At 38.3% G+C, this 27,784-nt stretch overlaps 1 protein-coding gene across 5 annotated transcripts in view; it reads left to right on the top strand.

Annotated features, from left to right (window-relative positions):
- FAM114A2 (family with sequence similarity 114 member A2) overlaps positions 1 to 22,719 on the top strand; it is a 37,932-nt gene extending 15,213 nt beyond the window's left edge. For all 5 annotated transcript variants that reach the window (XM_060092090.1, XM_060092092.1, XM_060092091.1 and 2 more), the window contains exons 10-14: positions 5,877 to 5,999; positions 6,485 to 6,624; positions 9,561 to 9,633; positions 18,887 to 18,940; positions 21,433 to 22,719. In XM_060092090.1, the coding sequence (XP_059948073.1) occupies positions 5,877 to 5,999; positions 6,485 to 6,624; positions 9,561 to 9,633; positions 18,887 to 18,940; positions 21,433 to 21,534 (492 nt within the window). In that variant the 3' untranslated portion in view covers positions 21,535 to 22,719. The remainder of the gene's footprint in view (positions 1 to 5,876; positions 6,000 to 6,484; positions 6,625 to 9,560; positions 9,634 to 18,886; positions 18,941 to 21,432) is intronic.
- The last annotated feature ends 5,065 nt before the right edge of the window (positions 22,720 to 27,784 follow it).

Below are 27,784 nucleotides of genomic sequence, written 5' to 3'. Positions count from 1 at the left end.
TCTCTTTCCCTCTTCCTATCCCTTCCTCTCCACCTCCCCCATAGACACACACACGTTATTACTATTATTGGGACTTTTTTTTTTGGCCATACCGTGCGGCATGCAGGATCTTTAGTTCCCCAACCAGGAGTAGAACCCATGCCCCCCCGACCCTCGCCAGCACTGGAAGTATGGTGTCTTAACCACTGGACCACCAGGGAAGTCCCTGGGACTTTTTTTTTTTTTTTTTTTTTGGCGGTACGCGGGCCTCTCACTGTTGTGGCCTCTCCCGTTGCGGAGCACAGGCTCCGGACGCGCGGGCTCAGCGCCATGGCTCACGAGCGCAGCCGCTCTGCAGCATGTGGGATCTTCCCGGACCGGGGCACGAACCTGTGTCCCCTGCATCGGCAGGCGGACTCTCAACCACTGCGCCACCAGGGAAGCCCTGGGACTATTTTTTGAGAGTAAAATGTAAGCATTATAGCCCTGTACTCCTAAATATTTCAATCTGTATCTCCTAAGAATATGGATATTCCCTTCTATAACCACACTAATTATCAACTGCAATAAATTTAACATTGATACCATAGTTTATTTAATCTGTTGTCCACATTCCAGTTTTGTCAATTGACCTGATAATGTCCTTCATATCCAATTTTTTCCTCTAATGTTGGAGCCAGTACATGATTGAGAATTGTATTTAGTTGTCACGTACTTTGTCTCTTTTAATCTGTATTTGCTTTGTTTTGTTGTTTGTTTTAGTCTCTTTTAACCTGGACTAGTTCCTTAGCTTTTCTTTGTCTTTTATGATTTTGACATTTTTGAGAAATACAAGCCCCTCCCCCTTTATAAAGGTAGAGTAGTCCTCATTTGAGTGTTGTCTGATGTTTTCTCATGATTAAAATCAGGTTATACATTCTTGTAAGTGATGTTGTATCCTGAACAGGGTATCATATCTAGAGGCACACGATGTCCATTTGTCCCTTATTGGTGATGTGTTGTCTGATTTCTCACTGTATAGTTATTATTTTGTTCCTGTGCTACTAATGAGCTTTCTGTGGGGAGACATTTTAAGACCATACAAATATCCTGCTCCTCATAATTTAGCATCCTAGATTTAGCAACTATTCATGATTCTTGCTGCACCAGTCTTTACTGTGATGGTTGCTGAATGATGATTTGTTTCAATCCCAGTACATGCTCCACATTTACCAGTGAGCTCTCGGCATTCTACTTAGAATTAAGAGCTCTCCCTTCTCCCCTTATCTCTTTATTATCTGTTTGTTATTGATATGGTCTCATGGGTTTCTATTTTTTCCCCCATTGGTTTGTAATTCATTACTGTCCTTAATTATTTTGCTGTTCAAATTGTCCTTCAAGCTGACTCCTGTGTGACATGCCCCCATTATTGTTTGAGTATTTCCTTATTTTCTGGCATAACGAGATCTTGTACCTGCCATATTTCTCTCCAGAATGAACCTTTTCTTCAAGGAGCCATGGTTCCTTTTTGATATTACAGGACAAAACCTGGATGCTAAGTGTACTCATGGCTTGGGGTATCTTTGCTTCTAGGCCCTGTTGGCCTAGGAAATGTATTCAAGTACACATACGTGCACCTGTGTGTGTGTGTGTGTGTGTCCACGTATATGCTCACATACATATTTTAGAGATCATGAGTTCACACTGATAACTCCAGTTTCAGTCCATTCTTACAGGTTCTTCCTTGCCTCTCCCCATTATACATTTGTATCTCTCTTTCAGAGTAAGAACTCTGTCTCCCAACAACATTACTGCATTTCCTAATTTCCCCAGTCCTGTAATGCATCTGAAATGTTTTCCTTGCTTTGCCCATACTATTATAAAACAAAACTATAAAAAAATTTATGATTTATTTATTGTCTCCCATGTTAATTTAATTTCATCTTTGAATATATAGAGTATTAATATGTTTTCAAAAGTCAAAACTGTACAAAAAATATATTCAGAAGTGTCACTCCCTCTCAATTCCCACCCACTTCAGTCTCCCCTCTCCTTTTAGATATTAAACTTTCTTGTTTTCCAGCATATCCTTCCTGTGTTTCTTTTTTAGATAGCAGATATATTTTAAAGACAAGCAGATATATTTTCTTATCTCCTTCTTATGTAAAAGTTAACATACTATTGATATATGTATTCTTTAGCACTTTATTCACTTAACTGTGTGCAAATGTATTTTCATAAAATTATCGGGCTTCCCTGGTGGCGCAGTGGTTGAGAGTCCGCCTGCCAATGCAGGGGGCACGGGTTCATGCCCCAGTCCAGGAAGATCCCACATGCCGCGGAGCAGCTAGGCCCGTGAGCCATGGCTGCTGAGCCTGCGCGTCCGGAGCCTGTGCTCCACAACGGGAGAGGCCACAACAGTGAGAGGCCCGCGTACCGCAAAAAAAAAAAAAGTAACCCCTTACCTATCTGGTAGACCTAGTCATTCTCTAAAAGCAATCTTTATATTGCTTATATTTTGGGTGTTGAGACTTAAGATGTAGAATGATTAAGGATCAGGACCTGATTATTTCCAGGAGTTTATATGAGAGTCTGTATGATGCAAGGGAAAAGCAATGAAGCAAAAGTCTGAGAACACAGTTCTGATTCTTATTCTGACTCTCACATGTGATGTAGACAAATCCCATTCGTTCTCCAGGCCTCATTTTTTTCAGGTCGAAAAAAAAATAAGTTGTTGGAGAAGCTAAGCTCAAAGGTGCCTTTTAATTCCGAAGTCTCTAGATCTCATCAGTGGGACGTTCCAGACTGAATTCTGGGTGTGGAGGGTGGCTAGCATTGGTTTTTTTTTTTTTTTTAATTTATTTAATTTATTTATTTTTGGCTGTGTTGGGTCTTTGTCACTGTGTGCAGGTTTTCTCTAGTTAAGGCGAGCTGGGGCTCCTCTTCGTTGCAGTGTGTGGGCTTCTCATTGCAGTGGCTTCTCTTGTTACGGAGCACAGGCTCTAGATGCGTGGGCTTCAGTAGTTGTGGCTCGGGGGCTGTGGAGCGCAAGCTCAGTAGTTGTGGCGCATGGGCTTAGTTGCTCTGCGTCATGTGTGATCTTCCCAGACCAGGGATCGAACCTGTGTCCCCTGCATTGGCAGGCAGATTCTTAACCATTGCACCACCAGGGAAGTCCCAAGCATTGGTATTTTTTGAAAGGGATGATAAATTACATTGAGTTGGCACAATAGATTATAATAACTTAATGTATTTATTAGAGAGGTTATTTTGAGTATGTATTATGCCTACTAAAATATCTCCAAGTAAGTTAAATTTATAGTATCAGATTTCTTTTTGTTTTATGTGGCCTTATATCTCTCTATTTTTCTTCTATTTTCCATCTCACATAAATCAATGTCTGTTTTTTGTCTGGGTTCATAGGTTCTGCTCTAGCTCATTCATGTTGTACCCTTGGGTGTAGCCCCACTTATTGATCCTTAGAGGCTCAGCCCCAGTACTATGTCTGTAATAAAGCCTGTGATTCCCTCAGTTTTCAGAATGACTCTCAACGTCTTCTCTGGATTCCTATTGCCTGGTTACAGCTCTGAACACATTCTGTGTATATAAAGTTACTCAAGTGGATGACTTAATTTAATGACAGTAAACATTTCATTAGAAACCAGCACTCTTCTCAGTTGCAAATGACAGAAACTCAAGTCAGACTGGCTTAAGAAAAAGGCACATTTATTAGCTCACGAAACTAGAAAACTAAGGGGCAACACTGGCTTCAGGCATGGCTCTCCACCCAGAAACTTGTCCCCTCTCCATCTCTTGACTCTGCTTTCTTCTGTTCATTCTTAGGGATGCTTTTCCACATGATGGTAAGATGATTACTGGCAGCTTCAGGAGACTTTTTCCAGTTGAGTAACTCCAACAGAAAGAGGGCTTCCCTTTCCCAGTAATTTTACGAGATGTCCTGAGGCTTATGCCCATTGACCTAGCTTGGGTCACTTTTCCATCCATGAGCTAATTACTGTATAGACAGGGGGATTAATTTCTTGGTAGCTAAACCTGAATCATTTGCCAACCCTTGGAGTCAGAGGATGAAAGTAACCCCATCCAAACCACATGAACTGAGAAAAATCTAGGACTTACTACCAAAAGAAAGGAGATATACATGCCAGCTAGGTAAAAACAGTAGATATCTCAACACTATAGGGAACATCTGGGTGCACTAATCCAAATAAGATACCACCACTGTTCCGTAATAATGTAGTTTATTTACGAGATAACACGTAGTTAATTCCAGTGTATTTTGGTAAGTACTAAGTTGAAGGTGTACTTAGGGGACTGTGGACGTACAGAAAAGGGTTGTTGAGGTGCCCAATCTCCTTGGATGCCTTTGAAAGTTACTTGGAGCAGACAGTGTTTGGGTGGAGGATTGAAAGAAAATTGAGTTGCCTTGATTTAGGGGAAAAAAAATGGAAATGACACTTTGGACTAAGGGAATACAATGAACAAAGAACAGGCATATTACAGGTCATTATTATCAGATCATAAAGCGGGAAGTGATAAGAGATGAAACTAGAGAAGTAGGTAGAGTAGGTCATGGGCACTTTTTAGATCATGTCAAAGAGCATGATCTAGTGGATGGAGAGCCATTGAAGAAAAGCAGAGTGATCAGCTATGGGCTTAGATAGATCACTGGTACCATTAGGGAAGATGGATTTAAGAGGAGCCATATCAGAAGCAGGGAGACCAGTCAGAGTGCTCTTGCCATAGAGTAGATTTGAACTTAAGTGGTGGTAATAGAGAGGAAGAGCAAAGTGGAGAAATGCGTACGGTAAAATCAGACTCTCTTGGTGATTGGAAAGGAAAAATCTAGGATGGCTCGTGTATTTTGGCTTGTATGACTGGTATATGATGGTTCTTCTAAAGCTCAAGGGAATAAGAGAGGATGAAAAATTTAGGGATAGGGAGAGAAAGATGATGAATTTAAATTTTGCACATGTTATATGTGAGACAGATGCCTATAGGATATCCTGATGCGTATGTCCAGAAGGGAGTTGGAATATGTTGTTTTCAGAAGTTAGTGCTGGAAATAAGGATTCAGGAGTCAGCAGCAGGTAGGGAATAGTTAAAATTACTGAAATAGGATCGATGGAGAGGGAAGGGAGTAGGGTGAGATAAGTAGAGAGCCAAGGCTGCTATTCGGGACTAAGAAGGGGTATGGGGGACTTCCTAGAGTGATGGGAAAGTTCTGTATCCTGATCTGGGTCACAGTTATGCAGGCATATACACATGTAACCTGTCATGCTCTGAAGATTTGCACACTTTACTGTGTGTAAGGTACACCTCAGTTTAAAAAAAGCCAAAGGATTCGAGGGAATGTGTGGTCACAAATGTTAAGTGTTGTAAGGAGATCTAGTAAGTTAAGTACTGAAAAGCTAGATGGTATGTTTGTTTGGGTGAGAACAAGAACACTGACTTCCATGATGCTAAAATGTTCCTGGTGGGTGCACAGTAATCTTGGTGAGCTGAATCGAATTGCTGATGGACTGTACAGTCATCCCTTGATATCCTCAGAGGTATCCTGGTTCCAGGGCCCCCTGTTGATACCAAAATTGAGGGATGCTCAAGTCCCTGATATAAAATGGTGTGGTATTTGCATATAACCTACATACATTCTCTGGTATATGTTAAATCACCTCTTGATTGCTTATAATACCTAATACAGTATAAATGCTGTGCAAATAGTTGTACATACAATGTAAATGCTATTTAAGTTGCCAGCACTTGGCAAATTTAGGTTTTGCTTTTTGGAACTTTCTGGATTTTTTTTTTTTTTCCAAATATTTTCAGTCCGTGGTTGGTTGAATCTGAAGATGTGGAACCTGTGTAGATGGAGGGCCAACTATAATCTTTTTCTTATTTAGGCAAGAAATACAGCCTGTGAATGGATCAGGACATCTCTGGCCAAACCATTAGAAGAGAAGGAAGAAGGAAAAAAACAGTTGGAAGCAGAAAAAATTGAGCAAATCAATAACAATTCAATAGAGGTAATGAAAACAACTAAGGCTTTTTTTTTTTCAATGTGGTATAACAATTAGGGATGTAAGCACCTATTTTGTTGTACTGCTATCCATAATTTCTACCTTGTGATCCAAGATTGCAACATCTTAGTTCTAGACTGTAGGATGCAAGGAGTGAAGAAACAGAGACAAAGGGTGCATGTATGTGGCGTCATGAGAAGTTTCCCAGAAGCTGCACATGACACTTTTTATTCAGATCTTTTGGCTAAAACTTAGTCCCATGGTCACACCTGACTTCAGGGGAGCCTCTGTTTTTATAGCTATATGAACCCAGTTATAAAATTATATAACTACTATGGAAGAAGAAGAGGTTTATTGAAGGGCAGCTGTTAGTCTCTGTTGCTTTCAAGATATTGTATACTTCAGTATGGGAGAAGCAGGGTGGTGTCATTTCCTCTTGTATTAAAAAAAACAATGCTCTGTTTTGTTATGCTTTCTTTTGTTTTTCCCAGGATATCCATGCATTTGCAATCAGGAGCCTAGCAGAACTGACTGCCTGCTCAATTGAACTGTTTCACAAAACAGCGGCTCTGGTTCTGCATGGCAGGAAGCAGGAAGTAACAGCCATGGAAAGGAGCAGAACCCTTTCCCAGTAAGTGTAATGAGTATCCCTCTAAATGATACAGTTTGCTGAAAGGGTTTTCTCAGTGTCTTTCCAAAGTTTTAGAAACTTTCCTCTCAATAAATTGCTGTTCACATTGCACCATTCACATCTTAGAGGTTTGTTCATTTTGGGTTTTAGTTCATAAGTAGCCAAGGGTGTTGTTCGTTTTCACTGAGCCATAAATCTATATTATAAATCTGCCCTTTTTTATTAACCAACTCATACTTGGAAAACTAGTTTTTTTTTTTTTCAGATCACTGACCTTAATTGAAGTAGAATTTTGCATAAGTGAAAACAGAAAATAGTTCTAATAACCTCAGTTCCTACTAACAGTTGTTGGTTATTGAGTGCTAATTATATGCCAGGTACCATGCTAAGGGATTTATGTGTATCATTTCTAATCTTTAAAAGCAACCCTCAAGATAAATGATCAGTCCAACTTTAAAAATGAGGAAACACAAACATAAGAGAAGTTAAGTAAATTATGCCCAGGTTGTGCAGACTGGGATTTAAACCCAGGTCTATCTAAGTTTCAAACCCTTTTTTTCCAGTATATTGCTGGTTTTGAACAAAACTTTGAAAAATGATAGAATGTAGGTAGTCACAGGAGGAAAAAAACCCCTACTGTTTTCTAAATAAATCACCTAATTAAATAATGAGAATTTTCATTGGAGAAAAAAACATGAGTGAGAGTGTCTAGTGTGTTAGGATTGAAAGGGACCCTTGATGTTCTCTGGGCCATTTCTTCACCTACGGTTTCACTGCCTCTCTACAACATCCTGTAAGGAGGGGCCTAGTTTTGTCTTAAACATCCTTAGGATGAGGGATTCACAATCCCAAAGCAGACTATTCTTTGGAAAACTAGCTATTTCCACTGCATGGAATGCTCTTCCAGTCATGGCTCTTTCCTTCACTGAATTTCCTTTACTTCTTAGAGGGTCCTTTTTTCACCACCCTATCTAATACTATCTTCTACCATTTTCTCATTCTTTTTTTCTTTTCTTTAACTCTAATTCACTATTACATTGATCAGTTTAACCTCCTCAAGGGTAGGATTTTTATTTTGTTTTATTTTTTAATTTATTTTTTAATAAAAAAGTCTTATAAAATTTTTGAAGGTTACCTCCCATTCACAGTTATTACAAAATATTGGTTATATTCCCCATGTTGTTATTACAAAATATTGGCTATATTCCCCATCCTTGAGCTTGTCTTACACCCAGTAGTTTATACCTCCCACTTCCCCACCCCTATATTGCCCCTCCCTCCCTCTCCCCACTGGTAACCACTAGTTTGTTCTCCATATCTATGAGTCTGCTTCTTTTTTGGTATACTCACTAGTTTGTTGTATTTTTTAGATTCCTCATATAAGTAATTTCATACAGTATTTGTCTTTCTCTGTCTGACTTATTTCACTTAACATAAATGCCCTCCAAGTCCATCCATGTTGCTGCAGATGGCAAACTTTCATTCTCTTTTATGGCTGAGAACACAGTACTTTCCATTGTGTATATATACCACATCTTCTTTATCCGTTCATCTGTTGATGGACACTTAGGTTACTTCCATGGAAGTAACATAGGTTACTTCCATGGCGATTGTGAATAATGCTGCTATGAACATTGGAGCGCATGTATCTTTTCGAATTAGTGTTTTTGTTTTTTTGACATATACCCAGGAGTGGAATTCCTGCATTATATGGTAGTTCTATTTTTAGTTTTTTGAGAAACCTCCATACTGCTTTTCGCAGTGGCTGCACCAATTTACATTCCCACCAACAGTGTACAAGGGTTCCCTTTATTCCATATCCTCACCAACATTTGTTATTTGTGTTCTTTTTGTTGATAGCCATTCTGACAGGTGTGAGATGATATCTCATTGTGTGTTTTTTTGTTTGTTTTTTAAATTTTTATTGGTGTATAGTTGATTTACAATGTTGTGCTAGTTTCAGGTGTGCAGCGAAGTAAACCAGTTTTACATATACATACATCCACTCTTTTTTTTGGAGATTCTTTTCCCATGTAGGCTATTGCAGAGTATTGAGTAGAGTTCCCTGTGCTATACAGCAGGTTATTATTAGTTATCTATTTTATATGTAGTAGTGTGTATTCATCAGTCCCAACCTCCCAATTTATCCCTCCCACCCCCCCACTCCACATCCCCTGGTAACCATAAGCTTGTTTTCTACATCCATGACTCCTGTTTTGTAAATAAGTTCATTTATACTCTTTTTTTTTAAGATTCCACATATAAGCGATATTATATGATATTTGTCATTCTGTGTCTGACTTACTTCACTCAGTATGACGATCTGTAGGTCCATCCATGTTGCTGCCTCATGTGGCTTTGATTTGCATTTCCCTGTTACATTTTCGAATTCTTTACTTGCTTTCATATCACCATCTAGGGCATATTATATATATAAATATATGTATACTTTTGTGTGTGTATAAATGTATACATATATAACTATAAACATATACAAACATCCATCTCTTTCTATATTTATAGTATCCCTGTCAATCAGCAAGTAAGTTAGTATTCATGAAAACTGGTGCTTTGCTTGTTTACTAATATATCCCCAGTGCTCAGAAGTACCTGGTACATAGAAGCCTTTCAGTAAGTATTTGTCAAATGAATGAATAAATATTTAATTTAACTATATATTTCTAAATGGAATGTAGGATCTTTTAAGTATGACCTTGTCTCCTTAAAATGTATCTTAGTTATTTCCTTTGATTTAATTTGAAAGCATAGTATTTTCTAGAGAATTTTGTAGAAAAGTATTTCTCTAAGGACTGAACCTTCTCTTCCTATAACATGGGTCCCCATATATGTAGTTGAACATATATGGGGACCTAGGACCTGTTTGAATATATATGGGGACCTAGGACCTGTTTCTTCTTTTTTCCCTTGTTTCCTAGGATGACAGTTGTGTTGTGTAAAGAGTTGTCCTCTCTGTCTAAAGAGTTCACCACCTGCTTAACAACTGCTGGGGTAAGAATTCATGATTTTTATTGGGCTAATGTTTGTTTTGTTTTGTTTTTAGAACAGCTTTATTAAGATATAGTTTACATATCATAAAATTTTTCCCATTTAAGTGTACATTTCAATGGTTTTTAATATATTTACAGAGCCATGCAACAGTCACCAAAATCTAATTTTAGATCATTTTCATCATCTCCCAGAAAACCTCATACCACTGGCAGTCACTTACCATTCCCTTCCCCTCCACATTCTTCTAGCCTTAAGCAACACTAACCTACTTTCTGTCTATAGATTTGCCTATTCTGGACATCTAATATAAATGGGATCATACAATATTATGGTATTTTGTGTCTGGTTTCTTTCACTTAGCATAATGTTTTTGACGTTCATCCACATTATATCAGTATTTCCTTTTATTACCTAATAACATTCTATCATATGGATATATACCACATTTATCTGTTCATCAGTTGATAGACATTTGGATTGTTCACTCTTTTTGGTTGTAATGAATAACGTTACTATGAGCATGCATGTATGTTTTTATTTCTCTTGGGTGGATAGCTAGGAGTGGAATTTCTGGGTCATATGGGTAATACGGACCATTAAGGAACTGTCAGACTGTTTTCCAAAGTAGTTGCACCATTTTACATCCCTGCCAGCAATGTATGAGAGTTCCAGTTTCTCCACATCCTTGTTGACACTTGCTATTGTCTGTTTTTGTGTTTTTGTTTTTGTTTTTTAAAATTTTACCAGACCTAGTAGGTATGAAGTGTTATCTCATTATGGGTTTTATTTGTATTTCCCTGATGGCTGATGATGTTGAGCATCTTTTCATGTGCCTGTTAGCCATTTGTATGTCTTCTTTAGAGAAATGTCTCTTCCAGTCTTTTGCCTATTTTTAAATTGGATTGTCTTTTTATTATTATTTTATAAATTGGGTTGTTTATTTTATTATTTATTCTGATTTTAATTATTTGTCTTTTTATTATTTACTATTTATTATTGAGTTATAGAAGTTCTTTATTTTCTCTGGATACAAGTTCCTTACCAGATATATGATATGCACATATTTTCTCCCAGTCCATGGGCGGTCCTTTCACTTTCTTGATAGTGAATAGTGATACAGTCCAACTTGTCAATATTCTCTTTTATCACTTGTTCTTTTGGTATTGTATCTAAAGAATCATTGCCTCACCCAAGGTCATGAGGATTTACTCATGTTTTTTCCTAAGAGTTTTATGTTGCAGTTCTTATGTTTACATCTGTTATATATTTTGAGTTAATTTTTGTGTATGGTGTGAGGTAGGGGCCCAACATTTCTTTTTTGCATGTGGATATCCAGTTGTCCCAGCACCATTTGTTGAAAAGTTTCCCCTTGTTGAATTGTCTTGGCCCTTTTTGTCTAAAATCAATTGACCATAGTCATAGGGGTTTGTTTCTGGGCTCTTATTTCAGTTTCATTGATCTGTGGTATCCTATGCCAGTGCCATACTGTCTTGATTTCTGTAGCTTTGTAGTAAGTTTTGAAATCAAGAAGTGTACGTCTTCCAACTTTGTTCTTCTTTTTCAAGATTTTTTTGTCTATTTGGGGCCCTATGCATTTCCATATGAATTTTAGGATCATTTTATCTATGTCTAACTGAATTTTGCAACTTGTTGTTTTTTTTTTATACAGTCTTCAGTATATTTTGTGCTGCTCTCTCTCGACACCTGTACTGAGAATGTAGACCTTGATAAGATAAAAATCCCAAAGTTGGATTCTAGTTTTAAGGGGCAGTGCCTTACTTAGACTATGGCAACTCTCATATTTTGTAGTTGCCAGCCAGTAGGAGAATTGTAATTAAAGCTAAAGTTTTTTTGTCTTGTTTTAAGGAATTGTAAAAATTTACTGAAGGTGTGTAAACTATGGAAGACGATTCAGACATCAGTAATCATGAATTGACATAAAATCAAGGGCATTTTAAATGGACAGATAAAATCACTTTGTAGTACACCAAACTCATACATACAGAGAACAGATAAGTGGTTGCCAGAGGCAAAGGGTGGGGGCTGGGTGAAATGGGTGAAGGGGATCAAAAGGTACAAACTTCCAGTTGTAAAATAAATAATGTACAGCATGTACAGCATTGGGGATGTCATGTACGGCATGATACCTATAGTTAATAATACTGTATTGCATATTTGAAAGTTGCTAAGAGAGTAGATCTTTTTTTTTTTTTTTTTTTTTTTTTTCCTTTTTGCGGTATGTGGGCCTCTCACTGTTGTGGCCTCTCCCGTTGCGGAGCACAGGCTCCGGACGCGCAGGCCCAGCGGCCATGGCTCACGGGCCCAGCCGCTCCGCGGCATATGGGATCCTCCCAGACCGGGGCACGAACCCGTATCCCCTGCATCGGCAGGCGGACTCTCAACCACTGCGCCACCAGGGAGGCCCAAGAGAGTAGATCTTAAAAGTTGTCATCATGAGAAAAAAAATTATTTCACTATAGTGATGGACGTTGACTGGTCTTATCATCATTTTAGCATATATGCAGATAGCAAATCATTAGGTTGTACATATGCAATTAGTATAGTGTTATATGTCAATTATACCTCAATTAAAAAAAATCAGCTTGTAGTTAAGGGTATAAGGGTCAGTGTGGCAGCAAAGTTATTCTGGGCCCTTAAATTTATTTTAGTTAAGAGCATGGCCCAAATTAATTCTTCTCACTTTGAGTTTAGATTTTTCCTATAAGGGATAATTCTGTGATATAGCTTCTCTTTTCCTCTTAGTATTTTCTTTAAAAGAGCTTCTGGGTTTCCTGAAGTTAATCTTCTGAGGCTAAAGTTTTCCATGTGTTTCATAAAGAAACTTTAACCCAGCAAGTCAAATCTAAGGTGCTAACACATGCAAGTATTAAATTTGCATTATTTGTTTCCATATTTTCCAAACAGCCCATCTTAAAAACAAGTTGAGTATTTTGAGCACATGTTTCATATCTGTATATTTTGTTTTAAAATTTCTCTAAAGTTTTTGTGGTCAAATATACCATTTCTATCTCCCTTCCAAAATACTCTTTAAAGTTAGTAAAAACTACAAAGGCATACACTCTCAATTTGGATAGAAGGAAATAAAGAAGGAAATTTAAAACCCTTCCTGAGTCTGATCCAGACTTTGTCTATGCTTATATTTATATTTGGGTATGTGTCGGTGTATTTCAAAGTGGGATCATACTTTATTTATTTTTGAATTTTTGAATTCTATTTAACTTATTTTTTTATACAGCAGGTTCTTATTAGTTACCCATTTTATACATATTAGTGTATATATGTCAATCCCAATCTCCCAGTTCATCACACCACCCCCCACCCTCCACCCCCCACCTCTTTCCCCACTTGGTGTCCATATGTTTGTTCTCTACATCTGTGTCTCAATTTCTGCCCTACAAACTGGTTCATCTGTACCATTTTTCTAGGTTCCACATATATGCGTTAATATACGATATTTGTTTTACTCTTTCTGACTTACTTCACTCTGTATGACAGTCTCTAGATTCATCCACGTCTCTACAAATGACCCAATTTCGTTCCTTTTTATGGTTGAGTATTATTCCATTGTATATATATATACCACATCTTCTTTATCCATTCATCTGTCAATGGGCATTTAGGTTGCTTCCATGACCTGGCTATTGTAAATAGTGCTGCAGTGAACATTGGGGTGCATGACTCTTTTTGAATTATGGTTTTCCTGGGTATATGCCCAGTAGTGGGATTGCTGGGTCATATGGTAATTCTATTTTTAGTTTTTTAAGGAACCTCCATCCTGTTCTGCATAGTGGCTGTATCAATTTACATTCCCACCAACAGTGCAAGAGGGTTCCCTTTTCTCCACACCCTCTAGCATTTGTTGTTTGTAGATTTTCTGATGATGCCCATTCTAACTGGTATGAGGTGATACCTCATTGTAGTTTTGATTTGCATTTCTCTAATAATCAGTGATACTGAGCAGCTTTTCATGTGCTTCTTCGCTATCTGTTATGTCTTCTTCGGAGAAATGTCTATTTAGGTCTTCTGCCCATTTTTGGATTGGGTTGTTTTTTTTTAAATATTGACCTACATGAGCTGTTTATATATTTGGGATATTAATCCTTTGTCCATTGATTCATTTGCAAATATTTTCTCCCATTCTGAGGGCTGTCTTTTCGTCTTGTTTGTAGTTTTCTTTGCAAAAGCTTTTAAGTTTCATTAGGTCCCATTTGTTTATTTTTGTTTTTATTTCCATTACTCTAGGAGGTGGATCAAAAAAGATCTTGCTGTGATTTATGTCAAAGAGTGTACTTCCTATGTTTTCCTCTAAGAGTTTTATAGTGTCCGGTCTTACATTTAGGTCTCTAATCCATTTTGAGTTTATTTTTGTATATGGTGTTTAAGGAGTGTTCTAATTTCATTCTTTTACATGTAGCTGTCCAGTTTTCCCAGCACCACTTATTGAAGAGACTGTCTTTTCTCGATTGTATATCCTTGCCTCCTTTGTCATAGATTAGTTGACCATAGGTGCATGGGTTTATCTCTGGGCTTTCTATCCTGTTCCATTGATCTATATTTCTGTTTTTGTGCCAGTACCATATAGTCTTGATTCCTGTAGCTTTGTAGTATAGTCTGAAGTCAGGGAGTCTGATAACCCCCAGCTCTGATTTTTTTCCCTCAAGACTGCTTTGGCTATTTGGGGTCTTTTGTGTCTCCATAGAAATTTTAAGATTTTTTGTTCTACTTCTGTAAAAAATGCCATTGCTAATTTGATAGGGATTGCATTGAATCTGTAGATTGTTTTGGGTGGTATAGGCATTTTCACAATATTGCTTCTTCCAGTCCAAGAACATGGTATACCTCTCCATCTGTTTGTATCATCTTTAATTTCTTTCATCAGTGTCCTATAGTTTTCTGCATACAGGTCTTTTGTGTTTTCTGCATACAGGTCTTTTGTCTCCCTAGGTAGGTTTATTCCTAGGTATTTTATTCTTTTGGTTGCAGTGGTAAATGGGAGTGTTTCCTTAATTTTCTTTCAGATTTTTCATCATTAGTGTATAGAAATGCAAGAGATTTCTGTGCATTAATTTTGTATCCTGCAACTTTACCAAATTCATTGATTAGCTCTAGTAGTTTTCTGGTGGCATCTTTAGGATTCTCTATAGATTCTCTATACTATAGACTATAGTATCACGTCATCTGCAAACAGTGACAGTTTTACTTCTTCTTTTCCAATTTATATTCCTTTTATTTCTTTTTCTTCTCTGATTGCCGTGGCTAGGACTTCCAAAACTATGTTGAATAAGAGTGGTGAGAGTGGACATCCTTGTCTTGTTCCTGATCTTAGAGGAAATGCTTTCAGTTTTTCACCATTGAGAATGATGTTTGCTGTTGGTTTGTCATATATGACCTTTATTATGTTGAAGTAGGTTTCCTCTGTGCTCGCTTTCTGGAGATTTTTTTGTCATAAATGGGTGTTGAATTTTGTGAAAAGCTTTTTCTGCATCTATTGAGGTGATCATATGGTTTTTATTCTTCAGTTTGTTAATATAGTGTATTGCATTGATTGATTTACATATATTGAAGAATCCTTGCATCCCTGGGATAAATCCCACTTGATCATGGTGTATGATCTTTTTAATGTGCTGTTGGATTCTGTTTACTAGTATTTTGTTGAGGATTTTTGCATCTATATTCATCAGTGATATTGGTCTATAATTTTCTTTTTTTGTAGTATCTTTGTCTGGTTTTGGTATCAGGGTGATGGTGGCCTCATAGAATGAGTTTGGGAGTGTTCCTTCCTCTGCAATTTTTTGGAAGAGTTTGAGAAGGATGGGTGTTAGCTCTTCTCTAAATGTTTGATAGAATTCATCTGTGAAGCCATCTGGTCCTGGACTTCTGTTTGTTGGAAGATTTTTAATCACAGTTTCAATTTCATTACTTGTGATTGGTCTGTTCATATTTTCTATTTCCTTCTGGTTCAGTCTTGGAAGGTTATACCTTTCTAAGAATTTGTCCATTTCTTCCAGGTTGTCCATTTTATTGGCATAGAGTTGCTTGTAGTAGTCTCTTAGGGTGTTTTGTATTTCTGCGCTGTCTGTTGTAACTTCTCCTTTTTCATTTCTAAGTTTATTGATTTGAGTCCTCTCCCTCTTTTTCTTGATGAGTCTGGCTAATGTTTATCAATTTTGTTTATCTTCTCAAAGAAACAGCTTTTAGTTTTATTGATCTTTGCTCTTGTTTTCTTTGTTTCTATTTCATTTATTTCTGCTCTGACCTTTATGATTTCTTCCCTTCTGCTAACTTTGGGTTTTGTTTGTTCTTCTTTCTCTAGTTCCTTTAGGTGTAAGTTTAGATTATTTACTTGAGATTTTTCTTGTTTCTTGAGGTAGGCTTGTATTGCTATAAACGTCCCTCTTAGAACTGCTTTTGCTGCATCCCATAGGTTTTGGATTGTCATGTTTTCATTGTCATTTGTCTCTAGGTATTTTTTGATTTCCTCTTTGATTTCTCCAGTGATCTCTTCGTTATTTAGTAACGTATTATTCAGGCTCCATGTGTTTGTGTTTTTTATGTTTTTTTTTCCCTGTAATTGATTTCTAATCTCATAGCATTGTGGTCAGAAAAGATGCTTGATATGATTTCAATTTTCTTAAATTTACTGAGGCTTGATTTCTGACCCAAGATGTGATCTATCCTGCAGAATGTTCCATTCGCACTTAAGAAGAAAGTGTAATCTGCTGTTTTAGGAATGAATGTCCTATAAATATCAATTAAATCTATTTGGTCTCTTGTATCATTTAAAGCTGTGTTTCTTTATTAATTTTCTGTTTGGATGATCTGTCCATTGGTGTAAATGAGGTGTTAAAAGTCCCCCACTATTACTGTGTCACTGTTGATTTCCTCTTTTATAGCTGTTAGCAGTTGCCTTATGTATTGAGGTGCCCCTGTGTTGGGTGCATATATATTTATAATTGTTATATCTTCTTCTTGGATTTATCTCTTGATCATTATGTAGTGTCCTTCCTTGTCTCTTGTAACGTTCTTTATTTTAAAGTCTATTTTATCTGATATGAGTATCGCTACTCCAGCTTTCTTTTGATTTCCATTTGCATGGAATATCTTTTTCCATCCCCTCACTTTCAGTCTTTATGTGTCCCTAGGTCTGAAGTGGGTCTCTTGTAGACAGCATATAGATGGGTCTTGTTTTTTTATCCATTCAGCGAGCCTGTGTCTTTTGGTTGGAGCATTTAATTCATCCACATATTTAAGGTAATTATCGCTATGTATGTTCCTATTACCATTTTCTTAATTGTTTTGGGTTTGTTTTTGTAGGTCCTTTTCTTCTCTTGTGTTTCCCACTTAGAGAAGTTCCTTTAGCATTTGTTGTAGAGGTGGTTTGGTGTTGCTGAATTCTCTTAGCTTTTGCTTGTCTGTAAAGCTTTTGATTTCTCCATCGAATCTGGGTGAAATCTTTGCCGGGTAGAGTAATCTTGGTTGTAGGGTCTTCCCTTTCATCACTTTAAATATATCATGCCACTCCCTTCTGGCTTATAGAGTTTCTGCTAAGAAATCAGCTGTTAACCTTATGGGAGTTCCCTTGTTTGTTATTTGTTGTTTTTCTCTTGCTGCTTTGAATAATTTTTCTTTGTCTTTATTTTTTGCCCATTTGATTATTATGTGTCTCGGCGTGTTTCTCCTTGGATTTAACCTGTATGGGACTCTCTGCGCTTCCTGGACTTGGGTGGCTATTTCCTTTCCCGTGTTAGGGAAGTTTTCAACTATAATCTCTTAAAATATTTTCTTGGGTCCTTTCTCTCTCTCTTCTCCTTCTGGGACCCCTATAATGTGAGTGTTGTTGCTTTTAATGTTGTCCCAGAGGTCTCTTAGGCTGTCTACATTCCTTTTCATTGTTTTTTCTTTATTCTGTTCCGCAGCAGTGAATTCCACCATTCTGTCTTCCTGGTCACTTATCCGTTTTTCTGCCTCAGTTATTCTGCTATTGATTCCTTCTAGTTTATTTTTCATTTCAGTTATTATATTGTTCACCTCTGTTTGTTTGTTCTTTAATTCTTCTAGGTCTCTGTTAAACATTTCTTACATCTTCTGTATCTTTGCCTCCATTCTTTTTCCGAGGTCCTGGATCATCTTCACTATCATTATTCTGAATTCTTTTTCTGGAAGGGTGCCTATCTCCACTTCATTTAGTTGTTCTTCTGGCGTTTTATCTTGTTCCTTCATCTGGTACATAGCCCTCTGACTTTTCATTTTGTCTATCTTTCTGTGAATGTGGTTTTTGTTCCACAGGCTGCAGGATGGTAGTTCTTCTTGCTTCTGCTGTCTGCCCTCTGGTGGATGAGGCTATCTAAGAGGCTTGTGCAAGTTTCTTGGTTGGAGGGACTGGTGGTGGGTATAGCTGGCTGTTACTCTGGTGGGAAGAGAAGAGCTCAGTAAAACTTTCATCCACTTGTCTGCTGATGGGTGGGGCTGGGTTCCCTCCCTGTTGGTTGTTTGGCCTGAGGTGACCCAACACTGGAGCCTGCCGGGGCTCTTTGGTGGGGCTAATGGCAGGCTCTGGGAGGGCTCACGCCAAGGAGTACTTCCCAGAACTTCTGCTGCCAGTGTCTTTGTCCTCACAGTGAGACACAGCCACCCCCGTCTCTGCAGGAGACCCTCCAACACTAGCAGGTAGGTCTGGTTCAGTCTCCTATGGGGTCACTGCTCCTTCCCCTGGGTCCTGATGTGCACACTACTTTGTGTCTGCCCTCCAGGAGTGCAGTCTCTATTTCCCCCAGTCCTGTCAGAGTCCTGCAGTCAAATCCCGCTAGCCTTCAAAGTGTGATTCTCTAGGAATTTCTCTTCCCGTTGCTGGACTACCAGGTTGGGAAGCCTGACATGAGGCTCAGAACCTTCACTCCAGTGGGTGGACTTCTGTGGTTACATGTTCTCTGGTTTGTGAGTCACCCACCCAGCAGTTATGGGATTTGATTTTATTGTGATGCGCCCCTCCTACTGTCTCATTGTGGCTTCTCCTTTGTCTTTGGATGTAGGGTATCTTTTTTGGTGAGTTCCAGTGTCTTCCTGTCTTCCTGTCTTCCTGATGATTATTCAGCAGTTAGTTGTGATTCCGGTGCTCTCGCAAGAGGGAGTGAGAGCATGGCCTTCTACTCCGCCATCTTGAACCAATCATCATATTTTACCTATTGTTTTTTTAATATGCTATGCTTGATTAACACATTATCCTTTGTTCTAGGTCAAGGAAAAGGCAGACGTCCTTAATCCGTTAATCACTGCAGTATTTCTAGAGGTTAGTAGTACTAATTGTTTTTTAAGTCTCTAATTTCTAGGGCATTATGTATTAATAACTCTTTAAGTTTTTATTTTTTGTTTTTTTCACTAGTTTAGCCGTGTTGATGCAGATATGACCAAAATGGTGTATATTTTATCATATTTCCTGTTCATTAATTACAAACCGTAAAGATGCAGGTGCCAGGTAAAGTGCAGTGGAAGAAGTGGTAGGCTGTCATTACTTAGTACTACCCCTTTGTAATTAATGGACAATTCTCATTAATGAAACATCTTCTGGAGACTAGCTAGTAAATGTGATGTGCTGAAAATTACAAATAGGCACTGCTCCTTAAAGGACTAAGGTTTATGCAGAGGAGATTAGTTACAAAACAAAACAAAAGAAAACAAAACACTTTGTCATTTTCTTGCCCATAAATTTGCTTTATTATGTCAAAAAGCTACCTGTGTTTACATAATCTGTGTCAGTTCATTAGATTTAAGAAGGTAGGTGGTTTAAGTCCATGGATGGATTATATTGCTGCCATGTATGATGCTTTCTGGATTCCATGATTTAAGAACTCTATCTTGGGACTTCCTTGGTGGCACAGTGGTTAAGAATCCACCTGCCAATGCAGGGGACACAGGGCTTCCCTGGTGGCGCAGTGGTTGAGAGTCCGCCTGCCAATGCAGGGGACACGGGTTCGTGCCCCGGCCCGGGAAGATCCCACATGCCGCGGAGTGGCTGGGCCCGTGAGCCATGGCCGCTGAGCCTGCACGTCCAGAGCCTGTGCTCCACAACGGGCGAGGCCACAGCAGTGAGAGGCCCGCGTACCACAAAAAAAAAAAAAAAAAAAAAAAAAAAATGCAAGCAATGCAGGGGACACAGGTCTGATCCCTGGTCTAATGCAGGGGACATGGGTTCGAGCCCTGGTCCGGGAAGCAGAGCAACTAATAAGCCCATGTGCCACAATTACTGAGCTGTGCTCTAGAGTCCGCGAGCCACAACTACTGAGCCTGTGTGCCGCAGCTACTGAAACCTGCATGCCTAGAGCCCATGTTCCACAACAAGAAAAGCCACCGCTATGAGAAGCCTGCACACCGTAATGAAGAGTAGCCCCTGCTCACCGCAACTAGAGAAAGCCCGCGCACAGCAATGAAGACCCAACACAGCCAAAAATAAATAAATAAATTTATATTAATAAAAAGAGAAAACCACAGAATGCAGAAAAAGTGAAAGATAAAAAAAAAAGAACTCGCTATCTTGTAAATTAATTGTGCAAAAATTTAGATGTTTGATGATTTGTTTAAAACATATTTATCTAAGTCTGAGGGGAGAAAATATATTTGATAATCAGTTAGGTTTTAAATATGAATCGAAAAAAATATTTTTGCCACTAGAGTGTTACTTCTTTAGTTTTAGATTCTTTTAAAATTACCAATGAAGAAATGCCTTTCATTCCTTAACTGCATAGTTTTCCTTTAGTAGTCAGGGAAATTATTCTGATCACTTAAGCAATTAAAAAAATATGTTTATGATTTAGTAGATGGCAGAGTTGTAGAGATGAAAGAAGTTTGCAAACCAGGAGCCCAGTCCTGTCCTAGGTCTCCCCTGATTTGCACTATGACCATGGACCAGGCGTTTACCTTTTTGGCAATCTTGTTATCTTTATGTACAAAATAAGAGATTTAACCAGATGTGCTGTGAGGTCTCTTTTGGCTGCCAAATTTGGTATCAAACGTCACACTGAAGTTTAAATAGGGGTTCTTGCCATTGATAAATCAAAAAAAGGTAAACTCACTTGATATGGATACCCTTTTGTTTTTCTGAGTTGGTTGGTCTTGCTTACAGATTTGAAACACTCTTGTCCTTGAAATTATACATTTTTTTAAATGTAATGAACTCTTATTCTTCTGGAAAGTCAGAACTTGTCAGATATAAATGAAGTCTGGCAAACTCTGAGCATAATGATTCCAAGTTTTTCATATGTCTCTTATAGTAGACAGAAACATATCTGTACTTTATCATCTTTAAAAGCAGTATTCCTTCTTTATCTTTGTGAGCACCTGTCACATGTTCACTGATTATTTTGAGTCCATGGAAGAAGAACAATCACAATAGACTAGAAATCCTATTGATGTAGGATTCATAGCCTTCTGAAATCCTCTGAGTAATTGACTAAAATGCTGTGACAGGATCTACCCATTCAATCAAGGAATAAATAAGCTTTGAATGCCGAATTTGAACAAGATGCCAAAGAATGGCTATCATTCTAATGGACAAGCTGGACAAAAATAGTGACATTCTTTTTTGGTGCTCTCATGTTGTTTTAAGAGCTAGGTCATTCTTTCCCCTATAAGTTTAGTGAAATGGTTAAATATGTATTCTTATTTGCCAGGCTACAGATTCAGTTAGATTGTAAAAATTAATTTATTTTTTTGTTGTCTTATATTTTCTCTTTTAAGTGACTGCAATATTTTCTTTTTCTTATTTTTCAATCCTTATCGTTATAGGCATCAAACAGTGCTTCCTACATTCAGGATGCCTTTCAGCTACTTTTACCTGTGCTGGAGATCTCTCTTATTGAGAACAAGACTGAATTACCAGAGGCATGAGCTACAGGTCCAGAGGCTTTTGTCAGGACACTGAAGAACAGAGAAGATTCTACCTGAGACTTGTGTTGGCCAAGAAATGCCACTCTTTTCTGGGTACCCCTGGAGAAGTGAGGGAGAAAGGTTATTTTAGTATATAAAATCCAGGCAGGAGAGCAGGTTTAAGGAGGTTTGTTGCCTTCAGTGCTTGGCTGAAGTATTCAGGTCCTCACACTGCTCTTCCCAGTTGTTATAATTAATAAATTATTTGAAAAGAAATTTTATAGAAAGTTAAAAAATAATAGCTCATAAGGTTAAGGGGACACTCAGGCAAAAATATTAGTCTTTCTTTGACAAGATGCAAAACACTAAAAATTTTGCAGTGGCTGTAATTTTGCAGTCCATGGATGTAATTGGTTGTTAAGCAAGAGGAAAAGGAATTCAATATTCTGTAATTCATGTGCTTGATCTATTAATGCCATTTTCTTTCTCCTCTCTATAATAAAATCTATGGCTTTAAGGAAACCGAGTATATATAAACTCTTTAATGATTACCCTTTATTATGTGAATTCTTGGAATTGGTTAGAAAGTTTCATCTCCTCTTTAATTCTCAGTAGATATTTGGCATTGAGGGGAAGCTTATAGAATATACTTAGAGCCACATGAGTGAACTATAGCAAAGTGCCCTTTGGCTTCAAATTGCTTTCCCACCACAAGATGACAAGCTTCAAGTTGTAATTGACCCCTCTTTACGGAATTCACGACCAATAAATGCAATTTAGAGAAACAGTTTCATGTTTGCTGATATTCTGAGTCTCCAGGATGTTTTTCATGCATACCCTATATACAGGATAAATTCTGTAATAGCCAACTCCAAAGGAGTGTTGAAGCTCTTTCAATGATGGGGATTTTGTTGTTTGAATATTGTTGAAGTGGACTGTAGAGTCCCATAGAAACGATGTTCATGTATAACAGGATTAAGACAGTTTATTTTTCCTCATTCTTTTTTGTTTCTTTTAATGTATTCTTTAGCATGTTTATAAATACAACTTTTATCTTTCATATCTTAAGCCTTCTTTTGCTTTCTTCAACAATCTAAAAGACTTATAGGTTATCTTCTTCCTGAAAGCTATTTTGGTATCCACTCTTTTAAAAAAAAGTTCTCCAACTTTGTGGTTTTTAATGATTCAGGTAACTTTTGTGAGCTCTGCCCCTTATCTTTTAAAACCTTTAAATAAAATATAATAATCGTGTCAGTTGACCCTTTTATTTACTTTTGCAAGTGTAGAGCCCTGATATCTTCTCAGACCACAGAAATAGCAAAATGAACCTATAACAGGTTGATATCAAGACTATTTCTATGTGATCACCTTATTTGGGGTAGGGGGCAGTTTGTTAGCAAGGAGGAAAAATAAGTAGATTTGGTCTAAAAAGATATACCAACATCACTAAAATGTTACTGTGCTTATATTCTGTTCTAACATGATGAGAAAAGTTTTTGAATATTTCTTTTTATAGAAACATTTAACCCTTCCCGAAGTGAGTAATTCTGTAATTGCAGAAAAACGGTTGTGTTGTGGTAAGTAAAGCGGGTGTCCCCAGCCCTAATTTGTGCCTCAGGCCCAGTTGCTGTGTCTGAACCTGGATCCCTGAGGGTGGTATTTCTTGAGCAAGGTTTAGAAACTGGCCACACTACCTACTACCTGTTCAGATTCTCATATAAGGGCAGTTTGCAGTTTTTACTCTTTGATCTGGAAACACATCTAAGGTTTTTCTTTTAAGAAGAGGGGTATAGATGTGGGGGATAGAACAGTGACTTTTTATGCCTGTCCAGATTGCAGCCCTCAGTTTCACCTGTTTTAGATTAGACCTTACAAAAGGCCATTGTGAGTCACTGCCTCTTCTTTCTCTCTCATCCCTCTCATCAGCTTTGCCCACCCACTCACATGTGTTTTAGTGGATTTAGGAGACCACCAATGAAATGATGAAAGGACCAATGAATTCTGAGTAACAGTTGCCTACCTTTCACCTAGAATATAATGAAAAGGAATGAAAGTCCTTTGATTCAGTAGAGTTAGGGGAATAAGAGCATAAACATTCATTGATAGGTGGAATAGGTAGATTCAGGGGACTTATTGGAACCTGTTGGATTATGGTGATGGTTTTTGGATGGTGCATACTTCATTATTCCATTTGGGGTGAGTACATGATGTAGTTTCTTGCTGATACCTACTCTTTTGGTGCTACTTCCTTTAAATGTTTTGGTGCCTAAGATTTACTGCTGTGTCATAGTATGTGCTACCTCCCCTTCCCAATTCACTTAACACCTTGATAGGTTAAATGTTCAGTTATTACTGGATTAAGTGTTTCTCTTCCTACTATTGGGATCTTTAAAGGCTGTGATTAAAAGAGACTTTATTAATTTGATCTAAAAGAAATAGAAATTTCCATGAACTAATTCTTGTTCCTTTTTCCTTTATACAGTACCTTGGAAACATGTTAAGGACAAGCTATTTTTTCCTTACTTGATTTTGATAGGTTGTTCTTTTTTTTTTTTTTAAGGTATAGACGCCTAGATTGACAGGTCTCTGAAATGTGAATTTGTAATTCATATCGGTGGCATTACCACAAATCTGAAATCAGGGCTGATGCACACATGTAAATTTTCCAGTCCTATAATCAGGAAACAAGATTTTGTGGGTTCCTCTGCTTGAATGAGGACCCTCTCTTTTGAATTTGTTTTTATATAAAGACCTATTTCAGGGAGAGATGTTTTATAAGTAGTTGCTATTGATGTCATCAGTTGAGAAATAGACATTTTTCTACACTTTTAGATGTTTTCTGAATTTAAAGGTGAGTATACTCTTCAGGTTGGAAAAACCCAGATAAAATTGTACCCACAGTGGGCTCTCAATAAGCATGATATTTCTTCATAAACGTCAAAGGTTGAAATTGTTTATTATGTCTTTACAATGTGAAGCTCATTTTCATAAATGATTTAGAATGAAGCATTTGAGAAATTAGGAAATTCTAAAAATAACAAACCTCTTAATTAATGTGTTATCAAGTTCTCTGGCTAATACATGAGGAGAATTTTGAAAACTTGCCCTTAGTGTCACTTTTCAACCGCGACCTGTTCCTCACGCACCAACCAGTCACTCGTTCCTCCCTGTTTTACTTGTGACCCTTGTTATTACATCCTTTCTTGTCATTACATCATCTGGCCAAATCCCAAAGTCCCTTCATGTCTATCACTTCCTCAATCAACTCTTCAGGGAAATTTTTTTATAAATCAGAATATTGTCTGAACTAACGTGTCCTTTAGGCTAAAGGTAAAGGAAGGCTGCAGTGACTGATCACATCACCCTCACACATGAATGTTGAATTTTCTAGACATCTAAGTTTCTGACTGGCTTCCTCTTGTAAGGGGCAGATACAGAGACTACGAATAGAATTGAATCATCATCTGTGTCTTCTTGTCAGCCCCACATTTTTTTCCTTCTGTGCACACGGGCCATTGCTACGCTCTTAAGCTAGTTCTAAAGAGGAAGTCATTTTCCCCATCACAATTTTGCATGCACTAGTATGCTTAATTTTTTAAAACATGTTTTTAAAGTTGGAGTAGTTTTTCACAGTTTCTACCAGCCAGTCTCAGTTGGGTAACTGGTGCACTGACTCGGCAATTTCAGCCAAACCTGTTTAAGCCTGAATTGTCTACATAGTAATTGTAGCTGTTTATGTCAGAACTGAAGGCCTTCTCTTAAGTGTTTAGTACAACCTGATCTTCCTTTATTTCTTCCAGACATATCATTGAGAGTAATGAGAACTGCATGTTTAGCATGTATGTCGAAGCAAAAGTTTCAAAGTAAGAATTGAATATTCTTAGGCATTTAGTGCATTCAGTAAATCAGCAAATATTAAGTACCTTTTTTCTGTATTTGTCTTGCTCACTATTGAGTTCCCAGCTTTTGGCACTGGGTCTGGCACATGGCAGGAAATATTTGTTGTCTGACTGAAAGAAAGAAGGAAGAAAAAGGAGGGGAGTGGGAGGGAAAAAGAAAAGTAAAAGAGGAAAGGTTGCTTAGTGCTTTGCTGCTAGTCGAGGATATGGAGCTGGAAGGGATTTCGAGCATGTAAGGTGAATATCCCTCATTTCACAGCTGGGGACATTGAGGCCTCATAGGAAAAAGTGACCCCCAAAGTCACATGGCTGATAGCAAGCTCAGGGTAGACCTGAATCTGGGTCTTTGAATCCCGGCCTAGTCTCTCCATTGCACCAGAGCCTCCCTGGGGTTCTGCACACATTTACTGAGAGGTTATCCCAGACACTGGGTTAAGGGCTGGGGGAACAGACTGCAGAATGTGTGGCCTCTGTCCTGTAGGAGCTCACGTGGGTGTCACTGAGCAATCTCTGCATGGTAGCTGCAAAGCCCTCCGAGAAAGGAAGTGAGGCAGCTGCTCTCTTGTAATGGATTGTGGCTGAGCTGGATGGACTCGTCCCAAATCTGATTGTGATTGTTGGGCAGTTCACATTGCAAATGTTTGCAGGTGTATCCTCAAAACCCTCAAATTGCTACTTCTGTTTTGGTGCTTTGTGTCTTGAGAGGCCAATTTCTGCTGTGTATAGAACTATAGAATGATCTGTTGCTCATCAGCTACTAGTAGTTACAAGAGGACACTAACACACGTGGAGCCCATTGACTACCAGGCACCACGGAAGACACATAACTTTGTAAATCCTCATAACTGCTCTGCCAGGCAGGGCACTGCCATCCCCAGTTCATGGGCCTGCAGGATAGTGTAGAAGTGAGAAGCAAAGATAGACTCAAAATTGAATCTCACTTCCCTCATTTTCCAGACCTGTGATCATGAGCAAGTGACTTAATCCCTTAAATTGTAGTTTGGTAATCTGTAAAATTGATCTCATAATAGCACTTGTATATTATAAAGTCATTGATAGGATTAAGTAAAATGATCTGTGTAAAGTGCTTAGAATAGTGCCTGCCACATAGCAATGGGAACTAATGCTTAGTAAATACTATGTGCCAGGTGCTGTTCTGAACATTTTGTGTGTATTCATTTAATCCTCACAAGATAGGAACTATTAGTATGCCTATCTACAGATGGAAAAACTGAGGCACAGGAAGGTCACAAATAACTTGCCTGAGGTCACATACCCAACAAGTGGTAGAGTCAGGATTCAAACCCAGGCAGCTTGGTACCAGGCTTCCTGTTTTTAAACGTTACATTACACTGCCACCACAGGTTGTTGATAAAGAAACCTTAACTATCAGCTGTTTTATTATGATTATGAAACAGATTCAGAGTTAAGTAACTCTCATGAGACTTCACCACTGTAAAAGGCAGAGCCCCTGCAGTGTGAGCTCACGTTGTCTGGCTCCCAAACTCACATTTGTTCTATTTTATTTCTTTTAGGAGAAAGGCTTGAAGGTGCCTGTCTAGTGATAAGTGTCTGTAGGGGAGCATCTGGGCAGATTATCCAAAGCTACTAGGAGTTGGCATAGAAAGGATGATGTGGTGACAAGTCATGTTTGCAGCAGGAGGAGCAAAGATCTTGGTGAATCTGCATCAATTAGTGATCAAAGAGGAAAGAGGAGTATATGAATGTTCACAGCAGCTTTATTTGTAACATCCCAAAACTGGAAACTACGCAGATGTCCTTCAGTGGGTGAATGCATCCACACCATGGGTTACTACTCAGCAATTAAAAGGAACAAACTGTTGATACATGTAAGAACTTGGATGAATTTCAAAGGAATTATGCTGAGTGAAAAAATCCAATCCCCCAAAACTGCATAAGGTATATAATTCCATTTATATAACATGGAAATTACAAAATTACAGAAATGGAGAACAGATGAATAGTTGCCAGGGGTTAGGAATGGGGATGGGGGAGGAGGTAGGTAGGTAGGTGTGGGTTTTTTTAAGCTTTTATTATTATTATTATTTTTAAATTATTTTTGGCTGCATTGGGTCTTCTTTGCTGCACGCAGGCTTTCTCTCATTGTGGCGAGCCGGGGCTACTCTTCGTTGCAGTGTGCAGGCTTCTCATTGCAGTGGCTTCTCTTGTTGCGGAGCACAGACTCTAGGCGTGTGGGTTGTGGCACATAGACTCAGTAGTTGTGGCATGTGGGCCCTAGAGTGCATGGGCCCTAGAGTGCATGGGCCTCAGTAGTTGTGGCACGTGAGCTCAGTAGTTGCAGCGTGCAGGCTCTAGGGTGCATGGGCTTTCAGTAGTTGTGGTGCGTGGGC

This window comes from Mesoplodon densirostris, chromosome 3, assembly GCF_025265405.1.
Source record: "Mesoplodon densirostris isolate mMesDen1 chromosome 3, mMesDen1 primary haplotype, whole genome shotgun sequence".
Lineage (NCBI taxonomy): Eukaryota > Metazoa > Chordata > Mammalia > Artiodactyla > Ziphiidae > Mesoplodon > Mesoplodon densirostris.
Note: the sequence above shows the minus strand (reverse complement) of the source record. Positions and strands in the feature narration are given on the sequence as shown.